Source organism: Spermophilus citellus, assembly GCF_964194105.1.
Source record: "Spermophilus citellus genome assembly, chromosome: 5".
Classification (NCBI taxonomy): Eukaryota; Metazoa; Chordata; class Mammalia; order Rodentia; family Sciuridae; genus Spermophilus; species Spermophilus citellus.
This window is the reverse complement of record NC_138186.1, coordinates 122,962,963-122,988,814: the sequence shown is the minus strand read 5'-3', so window position 1 is coordinate 122,988,814 and position 25,852 is coordinate 122,962,963. Positions and strand designations below refer to the sequence as shown.

General features: G+C 35.7%; 1 protein-coding gene across 2 annotated transcripts in view; it reads left to right on the top strand.

Annotated features, from left to right (window-relative positions):
* FRK (fyn related Src family tyrosine kinase) overlaps window positions 1-25,852 on the top strand; it is a 98,010-nt gene that overhangs the window by 55,766 nt on the left and 16,392 nt on the right. For both annotated transcript variants that reach the window (XM_081295397.1, XM_081295398.1), the window contains one exon: window positions 25,604-25,767. In XM_081295397.1, coding sequence (XP_081151523.1) covers window positions 25,604-25,767 — 164 coding nt within the window. The remainder of the gene's footprint in view (window positions 1-25,603; window positions 25,768-25,852) is intronic.

The window sequence follows — 25,852 nt, the reverse complement described above, 5'->3', positions numbered from 1 at the left end:
AGTTTGGGCTGTGTAAGATCACAAATAATTCTCCTATCTGTTGTGTTTCAGACTTATGTTAGAAAGACAATTTCACACCTTGACAGGTTAGTTTTTTTCCAGGTAATAAGACTTTTATAGAAGAGACAAATTGGAAAAGGATATCACTTGTTAGTGTTACCCTCTATCTCTCTGCCAGGCGCCAGAGTTCAGACTGAAAGTCACTTTACAGAGGCTACTCAGCTACCATTATTGCTCCCAGATCTTCCAGATCTGCTGACTCATTCTAAACTAAGTTTGGCCCAGTGGCAAAAGTTCAGGGTTTCCTTGTCAGTCTTCTGAACCATCCATTCATTCTTCATTGAAAATTGATGTGAACCTTGTGACCACTAGAGTTTCTCAGTATCCTGTTCTGGTTTAGCCATGAATGTAAATACAATTCTTTATCCTGAGTAGGGCCAAGTATTAAATGACTGGAAAAAAAAATTGCCTCTTGGATTTATTATGTAATGAAACTTCTGTGGACTCTGGGAGGATTTTGATGTTGTTTAAAGATGTTTTGCTTTTTAAAAAGTGCACATGCTGCAGAAAGGGAATTTTATGTTGATAACTCTGGTATCTCATATAAAATGTATTAAATTTTAAACATGTTGGTGCCATCTTAGAAAATGCCTTTTAATTAAAGTCATAATTTAGTTGTGTTCAGCTTAATTGCAAATATCATTGACTATAATTGCAAGTGACTTTTTGTGAGTTATGGTATATGGAGGCTTTTCTTATCATTGCTACTGATAAGTTATATTTCAAATGTCTTAAATACTCTATAAAATTAAATTAACATTTTATTATGCAGTACATATATTTGTGTTTGTCTGTATACACTCACATGCACAGGCAAAATACGCCCCCCCCCAGGGCACTGACTTATTGGGAAATCCACAAGGAATCCATAGTATTCTTTATAGGACTTATTCTTTATCATCCCCCCCACCTGTCCCTTTTTGCTTGTCTGTGAACCCCTAATATTGATGCATTAAGGAAAGGACTTCTTGTTATGTGTACTTAGTTTTATTAAAACATTTTTGAGCTATTTGAGGGCAAGAGCAACAAAGAAGTGATGCATATTATTTCACTTTGAATGTAACTATAAAAGTCAATTTCAGATATTAAATAAGTAGAAATTTTATTGATAAGTCATATAGAGGTCAGTGAAGTTGCTATCTTTTTGTAATTCATAATACATTCTACTCCTTTTTTTCATTATAATGCTACCAAATTAAATTTATTCTTTATTTACATTTGTCTCATGTTATAGTTACAGATCAATCTTGTGGCTAACTAAGAATCTCTGAACTTGGCATCCCCTTAGTTTCTCTTCAACTGTTCAAGAACAGATGTGAGAGGTGCAGAATTATAGTAGCCCTATAAACTAAGTCTATTAATCAGTGATTTGTTAGAATCTGGATAGATATTTTTCCCAGATTCCCAGGGAATGTAGAGAAACTGAGATGTTGTAAGTGGATGAAACAGACTTTGACCTTGGCATCAGATTAGGGATGATCAAGAAGAAGGTAGAAGGATGCTTTGACTTCTGCTCACTTTGTATGGACAAGGTGTTATGGTTTGAATCATCTGGAATGTTCTCCAAAGATTCATGTTACTTAAAGACTAGGTCCCTATGTAGCAATGTCATGCGGTGGGTGTTTAGGAAATGATTGGATCATGAGGGCTCTGACCTTATCAGTGGATTAATCCATTGATAGTTGAATGAACTACTAGGAGGTGAGGCCTGGTGAAGGAAGCAAGTCTCTGAGAGCATGCTCTGGAAGGCCATATTTTGTCCCAGTTCCTTTCTTTACTGCCTCACCCCTCCTCCCTTCCTGGCTGCTATGAGCTCAGCAGATTTTTTTTTGTGTACCTTTCTGGTCTTCTGCCCTTCTGCCATGAAGTTCTTTCTCATCTCAGTCCCAGAGCAATGGAGCTAACTGACCATGGGCTAAACCCTCTGAAACGGTGAGCCAAAATAAGCTTTTCCTCCTTTAAATTGTTTATCTCAGGTATTTTAGTCATAGTCACGAAATGCTTACTAACACACCAGGAAACTAGTCGGTCTGTGCTCTCCTGTGTGGAAGTGATGTTGATCTGGGCCTTTCTGAAGCATCCATGTGTTGCCCCTCGTTTTCTACATCCAAGGGACAACAGCTTCCCACCCAACAAATGTTACAAGTGCAACAGATGATGACTGATACTAGTGTGTTGCAGACTGGCGTGTGAAGCTGACCTTATGAAATAAAGGGAATTAAAAGCATGGCTTTCTTGTGGTCATTTGCACAAATTTGTCTTATTAAACAAACATAAACCCCTCAGCATTGCTGTCAATTTGAGGTGGTTTGAAACAATGAATATTTATTTCTCACATTCTTAAGGCTGAAAGTCCAAGATCAAGGTGCTGGCAGCTTTGGTGTTTGGGGGCAGGGGGCTAAATGTCTGGTGTGTAGACAGCTGCCTTCTTTGCTGTATCCTCATGTGACAGAGACAGAAAGAGGTCCTGGTTTCTTCCTCTTATAAAGTTAATCCTATAATGGGAGCTCTACCCTCGTGATCTTCTCTAACTCTAATTGTCTCCGAAAGGCTCCATTTCTAAGTGCCATCATATTGTGGATTAGGACTTCAGTAGATGGATTTTTTGGGGGGCAGGGGAGGGGGTTGAGGGAGGTGAGTACAGAAATCATTAGGCCATAGCAATAACAAAGTATTGAATTCTGTTTTTTTTTTTTTAATTGCCAGAAAGCATGCCAGGAGAGTAGGAGAAGATCCACCCTTCTTCCAGCAAACTCATGGGGGTTGGTGTTTGCTAGACTTAGGCAATCTTTAGAAGCTTGGTGACTTAGCAGCCCTGCTATGTCTGAGTTAACAGAAGGAAATGTATCCTCTCCACATGGATAGATGAGCACAGTTGCATATGTTTTCCCCTAAATGACAGTTTTTTTTTCATTCAAGGATGAATATAAAAGGAAAAGAGGTCATAACATTCTGGATACTCAATAACAGAATTTCCCAAATTATTTTCTAGAACATGAATTATTTGGTAAGCCAACAATGTTCCACAGAACAGAAGGTTCAGCAGTTAAGGGCATTAAAAGAACATCATACTACATTTCCTCTGTCTTGACTCTACAAAGCATATTAAAGAGTCTCTGGAGTCTGATGGAAAAATAATTATATTTTCCTCTATGGAGAATTTCCCAAACTAGATGGCATAGAATTATTTCTTTTTATATGAAACATGGTTTGGAAAAAAAAAATAGGAGCACAAGAGATGGCAAACCTGAAGGTAGAGAAAACATTCACTAAAAGGAACAGAAGAAAAATTTTGAAAACCATTTGGTTTGAAATCATAGAATACAAGAAAGCACACATTCTATGAAATTAGGTATAAAAAGCAGCATGAAAAGGCAATAGATGAGAGATAGCAAACAGTACAATTGTCACTGCAGGGAAGCTTTCAGTGATATAAAGGGCATTCTTGAGAAGCTCTCTGAAGAGATAAGAAAAATAGATCAAAGTTTGTGAAGACAGATGATGCATAAACAGGAGATATATCTTAGAAACTTATCAGAATAATTAAATGCAAACAATAGTAAATATGTAGTAGAAGGAAATTTTCCTGAGCTTTTGTTCTATAAACCTGTTTGCAAATTGAAAGAATGCAGTTACAAACAAAATATATGAAAAACTCTATACCTAAGGTGTCTTTTTAAAGTGCTTTAATGTCAAGGATAAATGAAAAAAAAATTCTGTGAGCATCCAGGAAAAAAAATCACAAAAGAATGAAAATTGAATTGGACTTAGAATTCTCCTTTATAACATCAGAGACGAACACCCAATATAAATTTTTCCCCTTATTGATAAAGTAAAAATATATATTTACATTTTGGGGGCCTAACTTTATTGATAAAGTTGGTAAGTTGCATACTTTCACCTAAACTCGCCAGCTGTTAACAGTTTGTGATGTTTACTTTCTCCATCACTCATATGTCTGGATTTTCATACATCTACTTATAAGTTACAGTTTTCAGGTGGCTTCAGCTCTATAAACTTTAATATTAGTCTGCATGTCCTATGATTGCAGACACTCTTCCCCATTTCCATAGTGCCATTATTAAACCAAGAAAATTTCACACTGGTTTCTATTACAGACTACATACTCAGATCTCTCCAAATGTCCTTTCTAGCTCTTTATTTATTTGCTGGCTGATACAGTAAGGGTTTAGGCATTGCATTTGGTTATCATATCTCATTCTTCTCTTTTATCTGGAGGAGTCAAAAGCCTTCAATAGCTCTCTTTTACAAACCACATAAATTCCTATTTACCTTGCATTTCAGCCCTTTAAGCTGAAACCCATTTCCAGCTTAATCTTTCATATTGCCTTAGATCACACTGTGCTTCTTGAAAGATTCACACCAGCTATTGCATGATTAAGGCTTGAACTTCCCAGCTTCCTAATCTTTATTTTCACTTTCTTTGAGCAAGGTACTCAGGACTTAGCACCTTGTCTGGCATATACAAAGATTTTCTTGTTTGTTGGTTTTTTGATAAATGCTTGTTTATGAAAGCTGGACGATTTTAAAAGGATGCTACTGACTTTTTTTCCTTGCCTCACCTTGCTTTCATATAGAAAAGGAATTTTCAGAAATATTGGGAGGGACATTTTGTACTCTTTTAAAAACATAAATGTATTCTTTAAGTCATCCATTCACTCACTCACTATAGAACTTTTATTTGTGTTTACTATGAGGCATGATTGTGTAGGCAACTAAGTAGCTTACATTGTGACAAGTATAATGATCAAGTTGTGTGTACAGTGCTCAACAAAACAGAACAATTGATTTTCTGGAAGGGATTAGTAAGGTAGGCATGATGGGAGAGATGAAACAATTTGCACTGTACCTGGTAGTGAGTGAAACTAAGAAAAACAGTGTGCACAAAAGTTAATTTTTTGTTGAGATAATGTCCATTCTTAAGAATTTTCTTTCTTTTAAAAATCATGATGCTCCTTAAGAATTGAAAATTATTTTTTTTCTGACACACTTTTGATTTCTTTAACAAATAACTGGCAGATCTGTAAATTGCCCATCCATCATCCATATGCCTGAATAACTAACAAAGGTATTAGGTTGTAATGTTATCAATGTGGTCATGATAAATTCAATATGGGTTATATTTTTAGATAGCATGACAGTACCAGAACTGAGATTGACAGGTCTCTCTGGTTCTTGGGTCCATATATTAACTTAATAATCTCATACTGGAAAAAAAGAGAAGGATTAAAGATCTTGAGCAGTGAAGACAGGAGGGCAGAGAGAAGAAGGAAGAATATTTGAAAAAGCATGGTGTCACTTTTGGATTGGACAGGAAATTAAGATGTCTTGGCTCAGTAAATGAAAGCCAGTGACCCACAACCCTCCTAGTTCCTCCTTATTTCCACTAGGCCTAAGAAGTTTAGTCTAGTTTATGTCTCAAGTAAGTAACATCTAAATAAGCATTGCATCTCAATTTAAAGTAAATTATATAAGAGATTTCTTTGTTACTCTAAGTGGCAAAAATGTATTACTGAAAAAATACTACAAAATCAAATCTGCCTAGAGTATTTTATGTGTTGGTACAGAGACATTGTCTACAATTTATTTTATGTGTGCTATATGTGAACTGTTTATTTTGAAATCCAGACCCTATGGCAGCTTTTCTGTCCCCCACTCTGAGCATGGGCTATTGGAAGACTTTCAATCAAATTTGCTCCCTCTTGTGGAGTGTCAGGAAATAACATACCATTATACAAACAAAATACAGGGTTTTGTTTTTAGTTTTCATAGCCCATTCATTTACAGAGAGGGGGAAGATATCTGATTTTAGCTGAAAACAAATTTATAATTTCAAAATATTTCTAGAAACTTGTGCTCTAAATGAAAATGTATGCAACTGGCAGTAGTTTAACTTTATTAATCTCTAAAGATTGAAGAAGGTTTAAATTTTCTTAATGATTTTGACATCTATTATCTATGTGGTGATTGCTATGCAAAATGTGTTCATAATATAAAATCTGAATGAATAAATACAATCCAATTTAATAAGATAGTAGCTCTAATTTTAAACTATGATTTAAAATGATATATGCATATTAGCTAATTTATAACTATTTATTAGTATCCCATCAATCATGAAGTCATTTCTAATGCATTTTAGAAACGTGCTTTGCTTTAATTTATTAGAAACTTTGGCACAGAAACTATAATCTGAGAAAGTATTCTGTTGTCTTAAAAGCCTATGCATGACTGGGACTAAATTTATTTTCCTATTTATTTCAGTAGGGCAGGGACTTTCTTTCAATCCCTTCTCCCTGCAGAACTATTTCTTTACCACCTGCAGATGTTTGTAAAAAGGTTTTGTGAAAATTAAAATATGGAGGAGGAGAAAGCATAAAATAAAGGGCAAAAACAAAAATTTATATTGCCTGTTTTTATATAATTATAGAGAAATCATTTTCTATATTTCTGTTACATGTATAATTCTGAACAAAGAGGTAATCCAGGCCTTAAAGAACTTGAGATTCATTAATTCATCCATCAAATATTTATTGAATGCCTACTATGCATCTGTTAGTATTCAGAGGGCTGAGCTACAATGGAAAACAAGATAAACTCTTCCTCTAGAACAAACATCCTAGTTGACAGTGGAGAAGAGGTGCCAACCACAAAGAAAGGACATACTTATGAAGGAAAGATAACTATTTGTTGTGATACTCTAGCTTTTAATAAGTAAGCAAATACTCAAATTGAGGAAACATTTTATCTTTCTGTACACAGTAGTAGGCATAATAATAATAATAATAACAACAGGTGGAGTAGAATTGGTGATGGTTTTCTTACATTGGGAATTTGAAAGAAAACTGAGAGCAGAATTTTTTGCTAAGATTATCTTGATTGGAAAGATAAGGTCATCACAGTTTCAACTGGATAATCCCATTAACAGAATTGGTGCTTATAATACACAATTGTGAAACCAGTTTGCTTGGTCTGGGTTCTTTCTCTTACTAGCAGTGGCTTTGGGCATATCACTTTGCTTTTCCATGCCTCAGTTTCCTTTTCAGGAGAGTAGAAATTAAAAAGAGCATCTACCACCAATGGTACAGAATAGAAGATACAGAGACAAACTCACATAAACACAGTTATCTCCTATTAAACGAAGGGGACAAAAAATTCTCTGGATAAAAGATAGCCTATTCAACAAATGGTGCTGGGAAAAACAGAAAGCTACATGTAATGAAATGAAATTAAACCTCTATCTTTCACCCTGCAAGAAACTCAACTCAGATGGATCAAAGACTTAGGCACAGAGCCCTTGCATCTACTAGAAGTAAAAATAGGTCCAAATCTTCACCACATCAGCCTAGGATCTGACTTCCTTAAAAAGACTCCTAAAGCACAAGAGTAAAATCAAGAATCAATAAATGGGATGGATTCAAACTAAAAAGCTTCTTCTCAGAAAAAGAAACAATCAGTAATGTAAAGAGAGAACCTACAGAATGGGAGGACATCTTTACCACCTGCACATCAGATAAAGTATTAATATCTAGGACATATAAAGAACTCAAAACACTTAACACCAAAAAAAAAAAACAAGTAATCCAATCAATAAATGGGCTAAGGATCTGAACAGACATTTCACAGTGGACGAAATACAATTGATCAACAAATATATGAAAAAATGTTCAACATCTCTTGCAATTATGAAATGCAAATCCAAACTATTCTAAGATTTCATCTCATTCCAGTCAGAATGGCAATCATCAAGAATATAGGAAACAATAAATGTTGGCGAGGATATGGTGGAAAAGGTACACTCACATTGCTGGTAGGACTGCAAATTGGTGCAACCATATCAAAAGCAGTATAAAGATTCCTCTGAAAACTTAGATTGGAATCACCATTTGATCCAGTTATCCCACTCCTCGGTTTACACCCAAAGGACTTAAAATCAGCATACTATAGTGACCCGGCCACATAAATGTTTATAGAAGCTCAATTCACAGCCTATGAAACCAACCTAAGTGTCCTTCAATAAATGAATGGATAAAGAAAATGTGATACACACACACACACACACACACACATTACTCAGCTTTAAAGAAGAATGAAATCATAACATTTGCTGGTAAATGAACGGAATTGGAGAATATCATGCTAAATGAAATAAAAAAACTAAAAGGCCGAATGTTTTCTCTGATACACAGATGCTAATTCACAATAAGGGGGGCTGCTATGAAGAATAGAATTATTTAGATTAGGTAGAAGGGAGTGAAGGGAATAGAGGGGATAAGGGAATAGGAAGGACTGTAGAATGAAACAGACATTATTACCTTATGTATATTATATTATATATTACCTTATGTACATATATGACTGCACGACCAGTGTGATTCTACAACATGTATAATCAGAAAAATGAGAAATGATACCCCATTTTTGTATTATACATTAAAGTGTATAAATACATTCTATTATCATGTATAACTAATTAAAAAGAATAAAGAAATTTATAAAGTAAAAAAATAAAGAAAAGAGCATCTACCTTTTTATGGTGTTATTTGGATTAAATGATTTAATAAATGAAAAGTGCTTAGAATGCAACTTGGCACAAAGAAAGCCATATAACATTTGCTGTTGTCATTAGTGCTCAAACCTGATCAACAAGGAACATGTACTGAGCTTGCCTGTGATTCTAGCTGAGTGTCCCTAGCATCACAGTGGACTATGAAGCTTTGACAATTTCCATGGGAGATGGACAGAAGAAGATGTTAGACTTATTATTTTTTCTCTGTAATTTGTGGTGTACTGTCTATATTTCATTTTGTTAATTTTAGCAATTTAGGTAACAAAAATGGAGGATTAGGTAAATTGGCAGAGCTGCTATGAAGGGTCAGAGGAAAGCCCAGTGAACAGAGCAGGTCCTGGTGTCAACCCCCATCATTCCACGCATAACCCATGTTTCCCTGGCTGTGACTTTGCCATGATGATTAAGCTCCAGAATTTTCAGGTTTCAATTCAATGTTTAAATTTGTGTCTTGGTTTTCTCTTTCAGAAAGTGGATATTTTAGTGTCTACCATATTAGACTCTCTTTCTGTAAATCTCCTTGTTAGAATATTAGTATTAGAGAATTTGAACAGGAGGGATCACCTAGTCAAAACAGTTTTCCTAACTAAAGGAATCAGAGGCTCGATAGGATAAGTTACTTGACCAAGATAATCAGATGGGAACATATAGCTAGGTCTACAACTGGATTTTCTGATATCTTTAAATAGTATTCAGAATTTGCAATGCTTTCTTTAGTGTGTTCTATAGTAATAACTTTTTGCACCTAAAGCTTAGTCACTTGAAGATTGCAGGCTGGCTGTGGCTCAGCTGGACACTGCTTGGGTTGCCAGGCTCAGGCTCATCTCCCTGTCTTTCTTCCTGGGATGCAGGCCAAAGGAGCTACCCTGTGTTATGACAATCTCATGGTGGAGAACAGAAGATTACGGGAGAGATTGAAACCATTCATACTACTTAAAGTTTCTGCTAGGATCTGCTTATGTCAACTGGGATTACAGGGAAAAATAAGAGAAATAAATATTAAAACACATACAATAGATCACATTCTGCTTGGGCCTTACCTCTATACATTTATTATTCATGCATTCCTTTATGTATCTACCTGTTCTTGAAACAGGTACTGAGAACCCTCAATAGTTAGCAGCTCCATTTACTAAGGTCAGTCCCTGGCCACAGCCCTAAGTCAGTGCAATGGAGAAGGATGGTCTGCCTATTGGAAATTAAGACATAAATATCTACACATACTAGTGATGAAAAAGTGGTCTTAATTAACAGTTAACCTCATGAAAGTACAACTTTATTGTTGTACTTTCTGACTACTACAAAATGTATGTACACTACGATAAGCATTAAATATTTTAGTAGTAATGATTTTGTTGCTTCTTGGGAACTTTCCTCTTTATCTCAATAATTTAATACCTTCCTTTTTATCTCAATAATTTCATTCTAGATTGTAAATCAGAAATTATGGCCATCTGCTGTGTGCACCTCAGTTTCACTATCTGTAAAATAACTTCAGCACCTGTCCTGTCTACTTTATTGGTTGTTGAAAATATACATAACACCTAAAAGATGCTTACTATGTGATGGGCACTGCCCTGAACCTTTTTCCATGGGTTAACAAATTTAATTTGTACATCTCTATGAAGTACATTCTATCATTATCACCAATTTATAGATGAAGAAACTTGAGGCACAAAGAGATTAAGATAACTTGCCTGAGGTCACACAGCTAGAAAGGAAAGACTCTGGGATTTATAGTTGGATAATCTGTCTTAAACTTATTTGCACATCTATCCCACCATACAATAAAAAAGAATGTGTAAAAAATGCATCACAAACTCTAATAAAAAAATATAGGGGGCTGGATCTGGGTCTCAGCAGTAGTGCACTTGCCTGATATGTGTGAGGCACTAGGATTGGTTCTCAGCACCACATATAAATAAAAAAAAAAGTCTAACAAAAACTAAAAAAAAAAGAGAATATAGGATAGAGATTTCATTTCTCATTCTTTTTAAAACAAACATTGTAGCATCTGTATATTTTAAAGCATTACTGAAAAAGAAAACTGAGCTGCAGTGTGTTAGCCCTACTCCATCTTCATCTTCATTGTGTTTCCTATTTTCTGAAAGGGCTGATGATGAGAAGCCCATGGAGAGCCCATGTCAGGGGCAGACTTAGTGGTGTCATCTGCTTGGAGTTTTGGTAGCCTGTAACTATAACTTCCAGGCATGGAACAATGGCCCTGAATTAAGCATATTCATTTTAATCTTTATAATGATCCTCTAAGGAGTTTTGTATTCTGCTGTACAGACGAGGAAACTGAAGGTTAGAGAGGACAAATTGCTTTGCAAGTAAGTAGCCCAGCTCATTTCCATCCCAAGACCAAGTCTACGCACTTCCCCACCATGCTGCCTCTCAAGGGAGAGGCTCAGGGTGAACTCATTTTCACCGTCAAGGGACATTCTTTCCGCAGGTCCTTAAGGATTTTTATTGAAGCTTTCTTTAATTGTGATAGAAAAATGCTTCATGAACTTAAAATGAAGACCTCTAAATTATCACCATATCAAAACAATTTTTATTTCCAAAAGTAATCAAGTAACATAAATTGGGCTTTAGCAAATTCATGATAGGATTGGATGTTGGGCACGTGATTCAAAGTCTAATTCAGCAGCTTTTGGAAGTTTGCTAGCCCCTTAGACTTGTTTGGATAGGAGGAAGAAACACAGGTTTACGATCTTTCGACTGGGATTACAGGGGAAAATAAGAGAAATAAATATTAAAACCCATACAATAGTTCACATTCTGCTTGAGCCTTACCTCTCTATATTTATTATTCATGTATTTATTTATGTATCTACCTGTTCTTGAAACAGGTACCAAGAACCCTTAGTCTAATCGGTTGCAGAGCTTAAGACATCAAACTATCTGGGGTTCACTCTCAGCTCTGTTACTTAATAGCTGAGCTGAGTAACCGTAACAAATTATTTGTCAACTTTGCCTGATTTTCCCACATCAGTGCTGATGTTAGAATTCACTGAGTTAATGTATACCAAGCTCTTGGCACCACCTTTGACAGACAATAAAAACTTCATATTAGTCATGATGATGATATAGTTTTGTGCCTGTTTGAGGATAATAAATAAATTAAGACATGGTTTCCACAATCAAAGGGCTCAAAGTTCAGTGGGAGAAGTATAGTGAAAATATATAGGAACAATATTGCAGAATGAGTTTAATAATAAAAATGGAGGTACAGTGGGGTATTAAGGACCTAGGAGCTGCTCTTGTTGCTGTGTTTCTGGCATAGGCCAGGAGGCTTAAGAAAGGAAGAGATGCCTGAGCCCAGGCTTGAAAAATGAATTAGTCTGTAATAGAAAAATAGAATGACATTCTAGTTATACTTTTATGTAAATACACAGAGATGGGGTACAAACAGAATAGTACCTTCAAGGAATTATAAATAAGTGTTTAAAAATTCAGGATAGGGTGCAGCAGAGAATTCCGTTATAGGACCTGAACTTTAGACAATGGAGTACATTTGAATTTTAAGGAGGAGAGAAAAAAGTTCAGATCTACATTTTAGAAAGAGTACATTGGTAACCATGGAAGAAAGACAGTAAGCCTGGAGACTGAGAAAGTAGCATATGACCTTATTTCAACCAGGAAAGAGAGATGAGGGGTCACTCAGCAAGGTGACACAGTTGGGACGAAGACCGATGAGACACAAAGCTCAGTCAGAGATAAGAAATTAAGAAGAGAAAGGAATCAAGGGTGATCCTCAAATCTGTTGCTTCAGAGTCTGGTTTTCAGGATGGCGGTGCCATTCACTGGGATGGAGAATTCAAGATAAGAGGAAACTTGGAGAATAAGAAAATGTGAGTTAAAATTTTATTGGTTTTATTTGAGGTTCCTTCAGGCATCCAAAAGATGAGTGAGGGCAGCATCCCAGAGACAGAAAAGTCATCACACATTTCCTACAGTAGTGGAAGCTGAAGGTCTGCAAATAATAAGAACAAGTTGTGACAGATTAAATGATGTCCCGGGTCAGAACCCATATTGAAAAAAGCAAACAAAGGGGGAAAAGCCTGAGAAGTTGTAAGACTAATAATGAAGTCACAGTATTAAATAGGTTAAATGTTTCAAAAAGTTGTCAGTTACAAAAATAGACCTTATACACAGCCTGATCATCTTATTATTGAACAGCACTGTAGCACTAGATTTGTTTATTTTAGAGCTGTGAGCAGTGCCTTGTGATAACAACCTAAGAATTTCTGCTGGTTGACAATAGATGGAGATGGTGGATGAAGATTGTGTGTTTCAGAGTTTCACTGCCTGGTTTTGAACTATAGCACTCATATCTACCTCTTCTGTGTCCTGAGCAATTTATTATCTCCATATGTTAGTTTTCTGTCACTGTGAGGAAATATGTAAGATATACACCTAAAAGAGGAAAGATTTATTTTGGCTCATGGTTTCAGAGGTTTCAGTTCATGTTTGGTTGACGCCGTTGCTTTTGGGCTTGTGGGAAAGCAGAATATCATATCAGGGAGCATGTGGTGGAACAAAGCTGCTCACTTCATGGCAGCTGGGGAGTAAAAGAGACAGAGGTGAAGAGGTTGTGGTCCTAACAGCTCCTTCAAGGGCAAACCCTAGTGACCTGACTTCCTTCCATTAGGTCCCACCTCCTAAAGTTTCTACCACAATAGCACCACAGGCAGGTGACGAAGCCTTTAGTTGTTCTTTGGGGATATTAAAGAACCAAACCATAGCACTCCATAAACTTCATTTTTTTGTAAAATAGCAAAAAATTCATATTTCATAGTGTTATTATAAAGATTATTAAAGCATTTCATAAGAAAGCACTTTTGCACTGTGCTTGCTTAAAGAAGTACTTAATAAATTTTTATTATTATGCATGAAGAATGTTACTTTTTGCATGGAAAGACAGAGATGTTAGCCCATCTTGCATTAGAATGTGTACTTTGAATAATTCTCTGGGAGTAATGATGGATTTTACTGAGTAATTCTCACTTGTTTAGCTGATTCACCCCTGAATGGGTAAGAGTGAATTGGAAGAGAATTGGCCAGCATTTGAAGTGTAGGTTGTGACCAGGTCCAAAAAGTAGGAGCTCCGATGTCTATAGACAGGAGAAGATAGATCTTCCAGTTCAACAAGAGAAAGCAAATTTGTCATTTCTTTACTTTTCATTCTATTCAAGCCCTCAGTGGATTGTATGATGCTGGCCCACAGTGGTGAGGGTGATTCTTCTTTAATGATTCAAATGATAATCCTTCAAGAAATATCCTCACAGACACACTGATAAATTCTATTTTACTAGTTCTCTGGGCATCCCTTAGTCAACTCAAGTTGACTCGTAAAATAATGGCCCCAGTGCCCTTTGTCTAATACATGTTTGAAATAAACAGCAGAAACATCTTTTATCATGGATCCTTGTTTAATATGGTGAGAATTTGGAAGGACAAGAGCTACATGTTTTTAGAAATGAGAATGAGTAATTAGCAAATTAGTTCCCTTGAATATGTTAAAACAAGGTAAAAAATGGAAGGAGACAATATTCTATTGTGAAAGTAAATTAGCTTATACACAAAAATAATTCTTTGTAATGGAGAGGAAAATTAAAAATAAAAAATTAATCTGAAGTCATTTTAATTACCATCCATTACATTTCTTAATGATTTTCATGTTTACTTTGTTTAATGGGTCCACTAATTACTGGAACTCAGTGAGGCAAAGGGGAACAAGAATTGAGGCTCACATTCTTCACCAGGAAGGTTTTTTTTGAGAGTTCTGGGAGTTTTGAGGAGAAATAACATTCAGAAAGCTTTGAAATATGTAACATCCTACTGAGAAATTAACAAATTGTCATCTTTTTTTCTCTTCTTCAATCAGGAAACAGGGAATAAGTGGTTAAAAGTTCCTATAGTTCTTACTATCATTATGTCACCTCCATGACCAGCTAGCAGATTACTTGTTGCTTTTCTCATCATTAAAAATATTTTTAAAAATCTTTAAAACTTCTTGTAGTTCACATTTCACTTTCTATTTTCCCCATGAATTTTCATTAACAGTAACAGAACACTAAAATTTGCAAGGAATGTCTAACCTAATATTGTCCTTTCAGAGGAATCTCATAATTTGAAGCTTCAAACATCCTATGAACAGTATCCTGTAGAACCAACTTATTCCATTATTGAGTAATTCACTTTTATTTGAAATTGGTTTTTTTGTGTGTGTTTAAGAGGGGTACTAAGACATTTTGTTATTTATTATTTCATTTGTGCATGTATTTATGTCTACAAAATGTTTTAAATTGACTTAAAATAACAAAACAGTATAAAATACAGCTAATTATAAAAAAGACAAAATCAATGAAAAAGAACAGAGAAATAAGTCTTGCTGTGCCTCTACTGGGAGATAATTATCACAGTTTAGAAATCAGTTTAGCGAGGGGTTCTTTGGCAGATAAAGTAAGGTAAAAAGGGAAACATTATGCTTCTCATGGGCTTATGAAAGATAAGATAAATTATGATTTTAAGAATTAAATTAAAAGAGAAATGAGTTTTATGGGTTCTTAATATAAAGAATATCAAGTATCACACTGGACAACGTTTTGAGCAAACTCTGTAGCCATTGTCTGTAGATAGTTAATTTTTAAATTGTTTCTCTAAAAATTCTAGAAGCATTATATGTATGTCCTTATTTTAAAGGCAATATACCTTTATGACAGTTGGTTTAGAAAACAGATGTAATAAAACACCCACAAATCTGCCAGTCGAACGGTTATTTTCATGTTGGCAAATTTAATCAGCTTTGCCCATATGTAATTATGGCTTCCACAAGGAACCTCAGCTGGATTCCTTTAATAGTAAATGGCTCCAGGACATGTGAGCTGCCAGATATATCCTCATGTTTGCAATTATAATATTCTGTAAATTTTATATCCCCTCATTTCACTTAATACATTATTTCTAGATAATTTTTGCAATTATACAATTTTTAAAATTAACTCGATTTTTGATTTACTACAATTTAATAGTTATTTCATTCTATAAGTATACTGCATGAACATCCTAATGCATATTGCTTTTCCCCTTTTGGTTGATTAAATGTGCTGTTTTAGTTTCCTATACAAATGTTTTTATTAAATTTCATGTTGGAAAATGGCTCACAATAATGGACATTATAAGAACCAATTTTTTTTTTTTTTTGCCGTGTGTTGATGTATTTACCAGTAAGGATGTTTTTGATGATATTGCTTATTACATTTTCTGTGTTTTCTTTATGAGGATCTATGTGAGAAATTTCTTTCTCATTTTAATACCAGAAATTAATAGGTATGTATGCGTGTGTGAGTGTGCGTGTGTGCATGCACGTGCACATGAATGCTTTGGACTAATAGTTTGTTAATATTTCCTTCTGAGAATCAGGTAACTGAATATTTTTCCTTATTTACCATGAGCTGCTAGAAAAGCACATAGCCAAATCTTTGGTCTACATCTCATCAGTTTGGATGGGCATCTGAAGCCACCCATGTAAAACATAATCAGCCTTATCCTAGAGTCATTGTCCTGTCCTTTACCCGCTCTTGCTTCATTCACATATGTTTCTTATATCTTTTTATAATAGAACACTATATTCTTCATTTTCTTAAACTTTTGGGGTCCTGGGTATTGAACCCAGGATGCACTTGGCCACTGAGCTACACTCCTATCCCTCATCCACTTATTTTAAATTTTATTTTATTTTGAAACTTATGCAAGCCTTTGAAGCTTTCTGAAATAAGGCAGGGACTAACTAAATAAATGCATGTAAATATTTAAATTATTTCCTTCGGGTAAGTTTTGAAAAGTAGAAGCACTGGCTCCTATGTTGCATTTTGTCTTAACCCAGTGAAAGATTTTCTGCAGGAAACTGAGAAAATATAATTCAAGTATGTTAATTTCTGGTGATTTATTGCAGATATAATACTTTGTGAGAAGTTAGAGTCCCAAGAGGAATAAAGAGTCAAGCTGTGGTTTTTTTTTTTTTTTTTTTTTTTGGAGTTTCTCTGCAATATCAGACACTGCAAAAACCGTTTTCATGCGAAACTGTGTTAGACTTTCAATTAAATTAGCTGACAAAATATTGAATGCTACAATTATGTATTGTTAATTTACCCTTCTGATTTAGACGCCAGATATACAAACAATAAAATCGACATTCTGTTCTGAAAATTTAGGAGCCAGCTAAATTGGATTAAATTTAGGAGTCAGAAATTGATGCAGGGGTGGAGGGTTGGCTTCTTTCCATGAAGGGTTGAATTATAAGGGTCTTGAGAGTAGGACCAACATTTTCCTCAAAAAATGCGACAAGCATTTGAACAGATACATGGTTCAGGGCACAATTTCTGTGTTTCATGGCATGGAAGAGAGAACTTGATTTTTGTCTGCAAAGGTTTCTGGTTTCTGATTCTGTTTCCTCTGTAACCTCAGCTGGGCTTCTAGACTTGTAACAATCCTGGAAGTCCCCAGGACACGGGAGCTATCAGCCATATCCTCGAATAACTGTTTTAGTGAAAAGCTTTTTTTGAGTCATCTGAAATAGACATTTGAACCTTTGCCTGATCGCTTGACCAGTTTAAAAGTAAAACTTACTAACCAACATCCACAGCACAGTGAATATTCTTTACTAGGAGCCAGGGATATTCTGCACCCACTAGTTGAGTTATATGCATAGAAAGAATCAGTTCTGTTTGTTCTCTTTGGCCTCAATGGATGTTGTTTCCCCCAGAAAAGGAAAGGGCCACTCTTTTTTTTTTTTTAAACACCTTATGTATTTATTTATCTTTATGTGGTGGTGAGGATCAAACCCAGTGCCTCACATGTGCTAGGCAAGCATTCTACCACTGAGCCAGAACCCCAGCCCCAAGAGGGCAACTGTTTAACATGATGCCACTTCAATGTTTTAGACAGATATAATTTCTCCTTTCAAAGTGCTCATACTGGAGTTCTACTCTATAATACTGAGCAAGAATTCAGTATAGAATAAGTACCTGTCTTGAATTCTATTTTAATGGGGAATGCAGCCTAATAACTCAATTATGTGTTATTTACTTATTAGTGAAGAACTAACTCAGCATAACTTCTGAGGCAATAGTATGGGGAGAGTCATGGTTTCAAAATGTACAAACAAATACTCCAAAGACCAAATAAACAAGAGTTTGTAAGTACAGAAATCTTCTCACCTGGAATTAATAGCAATTTCTTCACTGAATATGTTGGGTAGCCACTGGGCTCTCTAGGCATTAGTTGCAGAGAGTAGAAAATGTTACTTTGGAAGTGCCTCTTTTCAGTAGACAAAGCTATTTGATAATACTGATATTGTAATACCCGAACTTGCACATTGCACATTAGAAATATCTATCATCCTTTGTGAACAATGACACTCAAACTATCCCTGTGGGGTATATAGATAAGATCATTATTCTCATTTTCTAGATAAGGAAACTGAAATGAAATTCCTTGCCTAAGGTCAAAGAACAAATCACTGGCAGAATAAGATTAGGGCAGAGAGTTCTTGATTTTCAATCCTTTGCTCAATCAATGGAGTCATATTGTTTTACTCACTATGGGAACAGATTATTATCAGTCAGTAGGAATAAGACTGTGCCCAGATGATGCCAGAAGACCTGCTGAAAAATGAAAATCTGTTCACTCAACCATTCATTTATCTATAAAATACCAAACTACTTGTTAGACTGATATTTTTCACTGAACTGACTAGGTGTCTTTGTGTCTTTCAGAGACAGCTTCTAACTTCATGTCTATGTTGTGTTCCAAAGTTAGTTTCTGTCTTTTAAAAACCTAATTTTGGAATATCTTGGCTTTCATAATTATTTAATAGGTTCTGAACAATATGTGACCTGTGTTGTAGAGTTGGGACAGATTTATGAAAGTACCTTATGATAAAATCTCACAGCACTCCTTTATTTTGTGCCAGATAACCTGTTTTTTACTTCTGTAGCAATGTGAATAAGACCTCAGCCTTAGGAGAAAGCTGGGCCTGTGTACCTGTCATCAACTACATATAAATGCATTTGGATCTGGCAAAATAGGACTGAAATCTCAGACCCCATCTGAGTTTACCTGGATCTCTTCAGCTACTCTGGTTGTAAAGCCAGCCAAATAGGTGACCTGTGGTATAATCCACAGGGAAAATAATGTGCAGAATTAGATGAACTCTTTCAATATTCAATGAACATTTTTCGTACTCTTCATACATGCTTACGTATGGCTCTGCAATATATCCTAATTCTTGGACATGCTCTGGTAGATTAATCAGTTGACAGGTGAAGCACTTCCCCCTAAGTCAAATAGCAAACATGAGAGTAAAGATGTAAACTCAGGATCCCTAGTCTGTTCACTCAATTCAATCATGACGCCACTGACTTTGTTGATGAATGATTCCATTACATTTTATAGTTAGCCTTATATATTTTTGAGGTTGAACTACTGAAATGCTTAACTAATCTGAACACATAGTAATTCACAATAAAAAATGGCATAAGCATTATCATTTACTTATAATATATAGGATTTGGAATAGTTTTGGTTCAGTAATAAAGAGCACAATACATTACAGAAGGAAAAGCAAATTCTTTTCTGCCTTGTTCTAAGACCCATGAATTCATTTTTATTGAGAAAGAGAATTTGCAAGTGTATGGACTCCACTACTAAAACACTTAAAATTACTTTTAAAACATAGTTATATGCTGGGTGCGGTGGCACACACCTATAATCCCAGCAGTTCGGGAGGTTGAGACAGGAGGATCTTAAGTTCAAAGCCAGCCTCAGCAAAAGTGAGGTGCTAAGCAACTCAGTGAGATCTTGTCTCTAAATAAAATACAAAATCAGGCTGGGGATGTGGCTCAGTGGTCAAGTGCCCCTGAGTTGAATCCCTGGTACCTCTCCTCCCCCCGGAAAAACACCATATTTATATATTTTGTATTTGATTACTTAAGAATTTTGTAATTTAAAGGTATTCATCTTGACTACACCGTACTTAGTTTCCCTGACGTTTCTGTTATCTGATTTTAAAAGAATGTATATATTTCAGTCTTATTTAAATTGAAACCTTGAATGAACCACATATAAATGGTCATGATGCTAGATAGAGGTATGTTGAAAAGTCAAAAAGTTAGATATATACCTTAATTGGCTATCCCAGTATTTATATCCTTGGGCTAAGTTTTTCTTCTTTTAAAAGTAAGATTCCAGGTTACTCTTAAGTCTTGAAGTCTTTGTGTGATTGTCTATTTAACTTTGTAGTGGACACTTCAGAAACTTATATTTCACTTAAAATCCAAGAGTTGATGACATCATTCATTCATTTCATAAGTATTTATGTAAATCACCACTCTGTGCCAAGCTTCGACTAGGTATTGAATCAGTACAGCAGAGCCCTTATCTTCACAGAGATACCTTTACAGTGATAAGTGTCATCACAATTAAACAGTGTTATATGATAAAATGAAGAGCTTGGGTGGGTAGGAAAGGCTGGTTTAGGATCTAAATTGATACCCAGAGGAAGGTGCTAACTGCTAGACAATTCATAGGAAAATATTAAAGTATGGTTCAAGTGTTTCAAGATGAAGATTATTTGTTTTGTGAATGGACCTTAAAAAAAGGAGAGAGAGAGAGAGAGAGAGAGAGAGAGAGAGAGAGAGAGAGAGAGAGAGAGAGAGAGAGAAGGAGAGAGATTTCAGAATTCTGTGATCCTGGGAGAGGAAAAAACAACTATCACAAATAGTTGAACATGAAGGTGGAAATATTTGGAAATTAAAGAATTTTTTAAAGCCTACTTTTGAAATTTTAATAATAAAAAAAATCAAAGCCCAGAGAGCTTGACATATTTTTGGTTGCATACTAGATAAATTTTAACCAGTGTCTCCAGTCTCCTACTCTAATGCTTTTCCTATTAAATAAAATCACTCTTATTGTGCTTAAAAACCCTAGATGTATTGCCAAATTTTGGGTTTTATAGTTGAGAGCTTAATCCTGTATCTACAAAGATCTGGAAAACATTTGCTTGGGCTTTCTTTATAATCAATAGCAATTGCCAAAGCCATATCAATCATTGTGATTTACATCCCTTACTAAGAAAATAACAAGGAGTACTTTAACCCTTCAGTCATCTATTGACTTTAATCTCTAGCTTGCAAACTATTAGATATTTTGTGGTACATTAAAGTGAGATCCATAAATTTGTGTCTAATTTACACATAGTCCACTTCAATTTGGATCCAGAAAATGGTCAATCTTGTTTAAAAAATGAGAATTTTTTTTATTGCTTTTCATCATTTCCAATTACAGAGCTATTGGCTTACCAGACATCTCAGCTATAATTTATGCACTTTTCTTTTTGATAAATGGCAAGGCTTGAATTTTCAGGCTAGTAATTTATATAAATTGCAGGTATACTTTATATTTTGCTACCCTTCTACTTCTAATATTTTTTATTACATTGAGGAGAAATGAATCGAGACTGACATATTGTTTACAGCTCTGTTTGATTTTTTGTTAGCTTTTTAATCCATATACAGAAATCTATTATGAGCTAAGCTCTATATCCTAATAAAAGCCTTCTATTTGGTGATGATTATACAGGGCAATTAACCTTGCCCCAAGAGTCACACAGTCAGTGGGATTGGTAACTTGACAGATCAGAATATCATGATGTATTTTAGCCAGTTAAAAAAAAAATCTGTAAATTAAGAAACTGATTCTCTTCGGAGAAGTTGAACATACTCTTGCCCTTCGTACTTTAATCAAAAGAATTGAAAGGTAAACATTTCACATATTCAGATGATGAAATTTTATTGTCATGAACCAGAGGTGTTTTAGTCAATCTGAAACCCACTGGATACTGTGAATCTTAGCATCATCAGATCCCGAATTGAATCTGGCTGTGCTACCCATTCTCTTCTATGAGCAACAAAATTGGTCTGGTAACATCTACCCAGTGGGACTGTTATGAAGCTATGACAAAATAATGCAAAATAATGCTCAGCAGAGTGCTTGGCTCAATGAATATGAAATGTTTAAATGGAATTTTTGACTGAGGCTATCAAATAAAAGTCAAATTCCAAAGCTAGATCCCCATACCCAGATTTATAAAGGATTTGGTCAAAGATAGGTACTGCTGCTCATGGGTTCCTCACATGTGGAAGGCATGGATTTGATGAGAGCATTTTACTGTGTGTGGGCACAATCTGAGCCCAGACTCTCTTCCAAGTGATGAGTGGGAGCCCCAAACTAGTGAGAAAGACCTCCAGGAAAGGCCACAGGAAGCTTGTTCTCTGTTCTCTGCTATTGGAGGATAGAACACAGGTGCCCAATGTAGGCTGAGAAGTATGCATAGCCTATGGCATTGGGATAGAAGTGCCTTGTGACATCAGCCTTTCCTCCCAGTTATCAATTGGCAATATAAGAAGTGCCTCATCTCCTGACCATAACTGGGCCTCCTACATGAGCAAATGTGCCAGGGAACTGTAAATAGATGGCCTGGAGGAGCTCAGAGTTCCACCCAAGTGCACTTCTGTCAGAGGGTGAGGAGAGAGACCTCCTGGGGTGAAGTGTGGTAGATGAACTGCCAAAGAAAGAGCTGAGAAGCCATAGGGTGCAGGCAGCCTAGGAAAACCTGCCTCTTGGGAGCTATAATGGGAGGTCCTGCAAGGATGAGAAAGCTCTAGAGGGCCTATCTGAGTGCCCACAGGGGAGTCAGATGGAAACGTTGTCAGCATGCTCTGCCTGTGAAGCCCACTGATGTTGGACCCTTCTAAGTGTGGGCTTCCTGTTTTTGCCCTTCCTTCTTCTGCTTCTTCCCTGAATACTCAGAACTCAGCAAGCAATGCCAAGGAGAGGGAGCAACTCTAGAGAGAGAAATAGAGAGGAAGCCACCTAGACCACTTTTTACGTGACTGCCCTTCAGCTGGAAGCAGGCCTGGGCTGTAAAAGGGAGAACATTGGGCATTTTAATCAAGGAGTAGAGTGAATTGTGAGTGTGTTTCTGATTTTAAGTAGGACTGTCTGATACCTATAAGTGAGAAGCAAATCTTTTCTGGAGCTTTTATCCAGGGATACGGCCGTGTAATTGCCATGGAGTACAAACTAAAGAGTGTTGGGAAGAAAATGAAAGGTATGCTATTAAATTATAGTTGTGTTAGTCTGCTGTATTGGTTACTTTATTGTTGTTGATACTGTTATAGGCTACCTTCAAATTTAGTATTGAATTCCTGTAGTTGCTATTTTGTTTGCTATTCCCCCTGCATTTTTCTGGCTTGTAACAAATATCTTATACCACAAGTCAACCCATTCAGTGATTTAAAGGAGCATTTTTGCTGCTAGGTTTCTCACAGTGTTTACCAGAAAATTTATTTGGTTAAAGTTAATGTTCTATGAATACTTGATTGAGATTTCCTATACCCAACATGAGAATTAGGTGGCATTTACTTTAACTTTGCAGACTTAAATATTTCAGCAGCATGCACCATGATGTAGCATTTTAGGAACTTGAACATGAACAGAGGCAGATAACTATTCTCTTTTAGTGTTCTTTTAAATTGATGTATAGTCACATAACAAAAGTACACAGTTCATAAGCATTTAACAAATATTTACATAATATATCCAGGTAACCAATACTTAGTTACTGTGTGGGATACTGCTGATACCTCACTCACTGACTCCTCGTATCAATGATTTTGGGTCATTTTAAACTTTTTAATAATGGAATCATATGTAAAATTGTTTGTGAGATTCATTCATGTTAAGTGTAGTCAATTGTTTATTTGAAAATCTGTATTGTATTCCACTTGACAAATAAGCAATAATATATTAATTTATTCTATATCTTAGTTTATGGCATTTGGGTTGTTTTTGTGCCACCAAAAGCATTCTTATATATGTGCTTTGGCAAATATATTGTGCATTTTTTGCTGATTTCATATGTGCTGGTAGAGTTATTATAGACAGGACTATATTCAACCTTAGTACATAATAACTTTTTTTTTATTGTTGGTTGTTCAAAACATTACATAGTTCTTGACATATCATATTTCACATTTTGATTCAAGTGGGTTATGAACTCCCATTTTTACCCCGTATACAGATTGCAGAATCACATCAGTTACACTTCCATTGATTTACATATTGCCATACTAAGTACATAATAACTTAAAAAATAGAAAAGCGCTGGGGATGTGGCTCAGTTGTTGAGTGCCCCTGGGTTCAATCCCCAGTACCAAAAAAAAAAAAGTGATAAAATTATGCTTTGCTCAACTATGCATAAGAAGTCATTCCACTGCTTTTTCAACACTTTTAGATATTGCCTTCTTTCATTATACCTAGCCAGGTGTGCGCCAATTTTTTTTTTTTTTTTTTTTTTAAGAAATTCTTTTCCTAGCCATGGGCATACCTTCAGTACACCTCCATGTTGGGATGAGAATGTCTTCTTTCCTTTCATGAAAGTTTTGCTCCAGTTAAACCTGGTTATTGGAGCATAAGTTTCTATATTTAGAAGGAACTCAGAAAGCTATATTCACGGTAAATGCTGTTCAATGCTCATCAATAACTTTGCTAAGTGAAAGAATAGGTATGAATTGCACCAGTCAATATTTTGAATGCAAATGCAGAAAACCCAATTCAAACTAATTTAAGCAAAAAATAATGGACTCTTGCAGCTGTAAAGCCAGAATTGGCTGGCTCCAGGGGCTACCTCTCTTCTCATGTAAGCTTGCTCCATGCTGGAGGCAAGGATTCTGCCAATAGCTCCAAATTCCCATCAGTAAAAACAAAAACAACAGCAGCAATAAAATTCCTCTTGACCTCCTGGAGCTCCCTGACATGAACCCTGGAATTGGTGCTCCTTGGATTTAATTGGTCTGATTAGGCCTCCCTCAACTCAAGGTGGGCACCAAGTCTCTCTGCATCATATGTTCTTAGAGAAGCAATGGTTTTATGAGAAAGATTGAAGTGCCAATAACAGAAGAAAGAACAATGGTTGGTAGCAAGGAGAAATAATAAAATATTCGCTGTAAGTCAGACTACCTAAAAATGATGCAGGATGTTTATTCTTTCAGATCCTATGAGATTTATCTTTGGATTAGTCAAAGTTGCAGGAAATTTGCACATGTGAACTGCATCATTTTAGGACCTGTGGAATTGCTTTTATTGAGCTGTACTGGGACATTCTGGTATGAGCCTACATTGAGGGATAGTACAATGAGTGGCCCTGCAGAATCTCTTATAACATTGTAAGATAGTACTGAGGACCCTCTTTGTTCTATTTCAGTCTCATGTTATCAAACTCCATGGAAAAATTACCAGAAAGAGTTCAACTGTTTCTAAACACCTTTGTGATTTTATCACAGGGACACTGTGATTTCTGAAACTGACAAGTTTTTTTACCTTGAATTTCTGGAATGAGAGTTAATTTTATGGCTTTTTAAATCAAGTGTAGTCCTCAAAGCATGGAATGGTTTTAGTATTAACCTCACTTCTTTATTTTTTATCTTGTACTTCCTTTAGTGCTAGGATCTTGAAATTCTTTTTCCTTTTCTCCTTCCTTCCTTCCTTCCTTCCTTCCTTCCTTCCTTCCTTCCTTCCTTCCTTCCTTCCTTCCTTCCTTCCTTCCTTCCTTCTTTCCTTCCTTCCCTCCCTCCCTCCCTCCCTCTCTTTTTTCTTTCTTTATTGATATTTCCTTTAACAAGTACCTATACTATTATTTTGAACAACAGAATGTTAATCTTTCTTTCTGTGTATCCTTGATCAACTTCCTTAACTTTTCTGAGACAAAGTTGAGAAATGTTGAATTCTATATAAATTTCATGCCACACATTGAAAAATCTCCAAAGAATGAATCTACTTGGCTTTGGCAATAAGTTTATTAACAGGACTTATTTTGGGTTCCAGTTTTAGATGAAGGAGTTGTGAAACACTACAGAATCAGGACACTAGACCAAGGAGGCTTTTTCCTTACCCGGAGAAAAACTTTCTCAACACTGAATGAATTCGTGGACTACTACACCACCACAAGTGATGGCCTGTGTGTCAAGCTGGAGAAACCATGCTTAAAGGTGAACTACTTTCTGCTTTCAAACTGTTTTTAAGTATTTGCCATGTGATATCAGTTCAGGAAAAATAAATTTATCATTTGTTTAC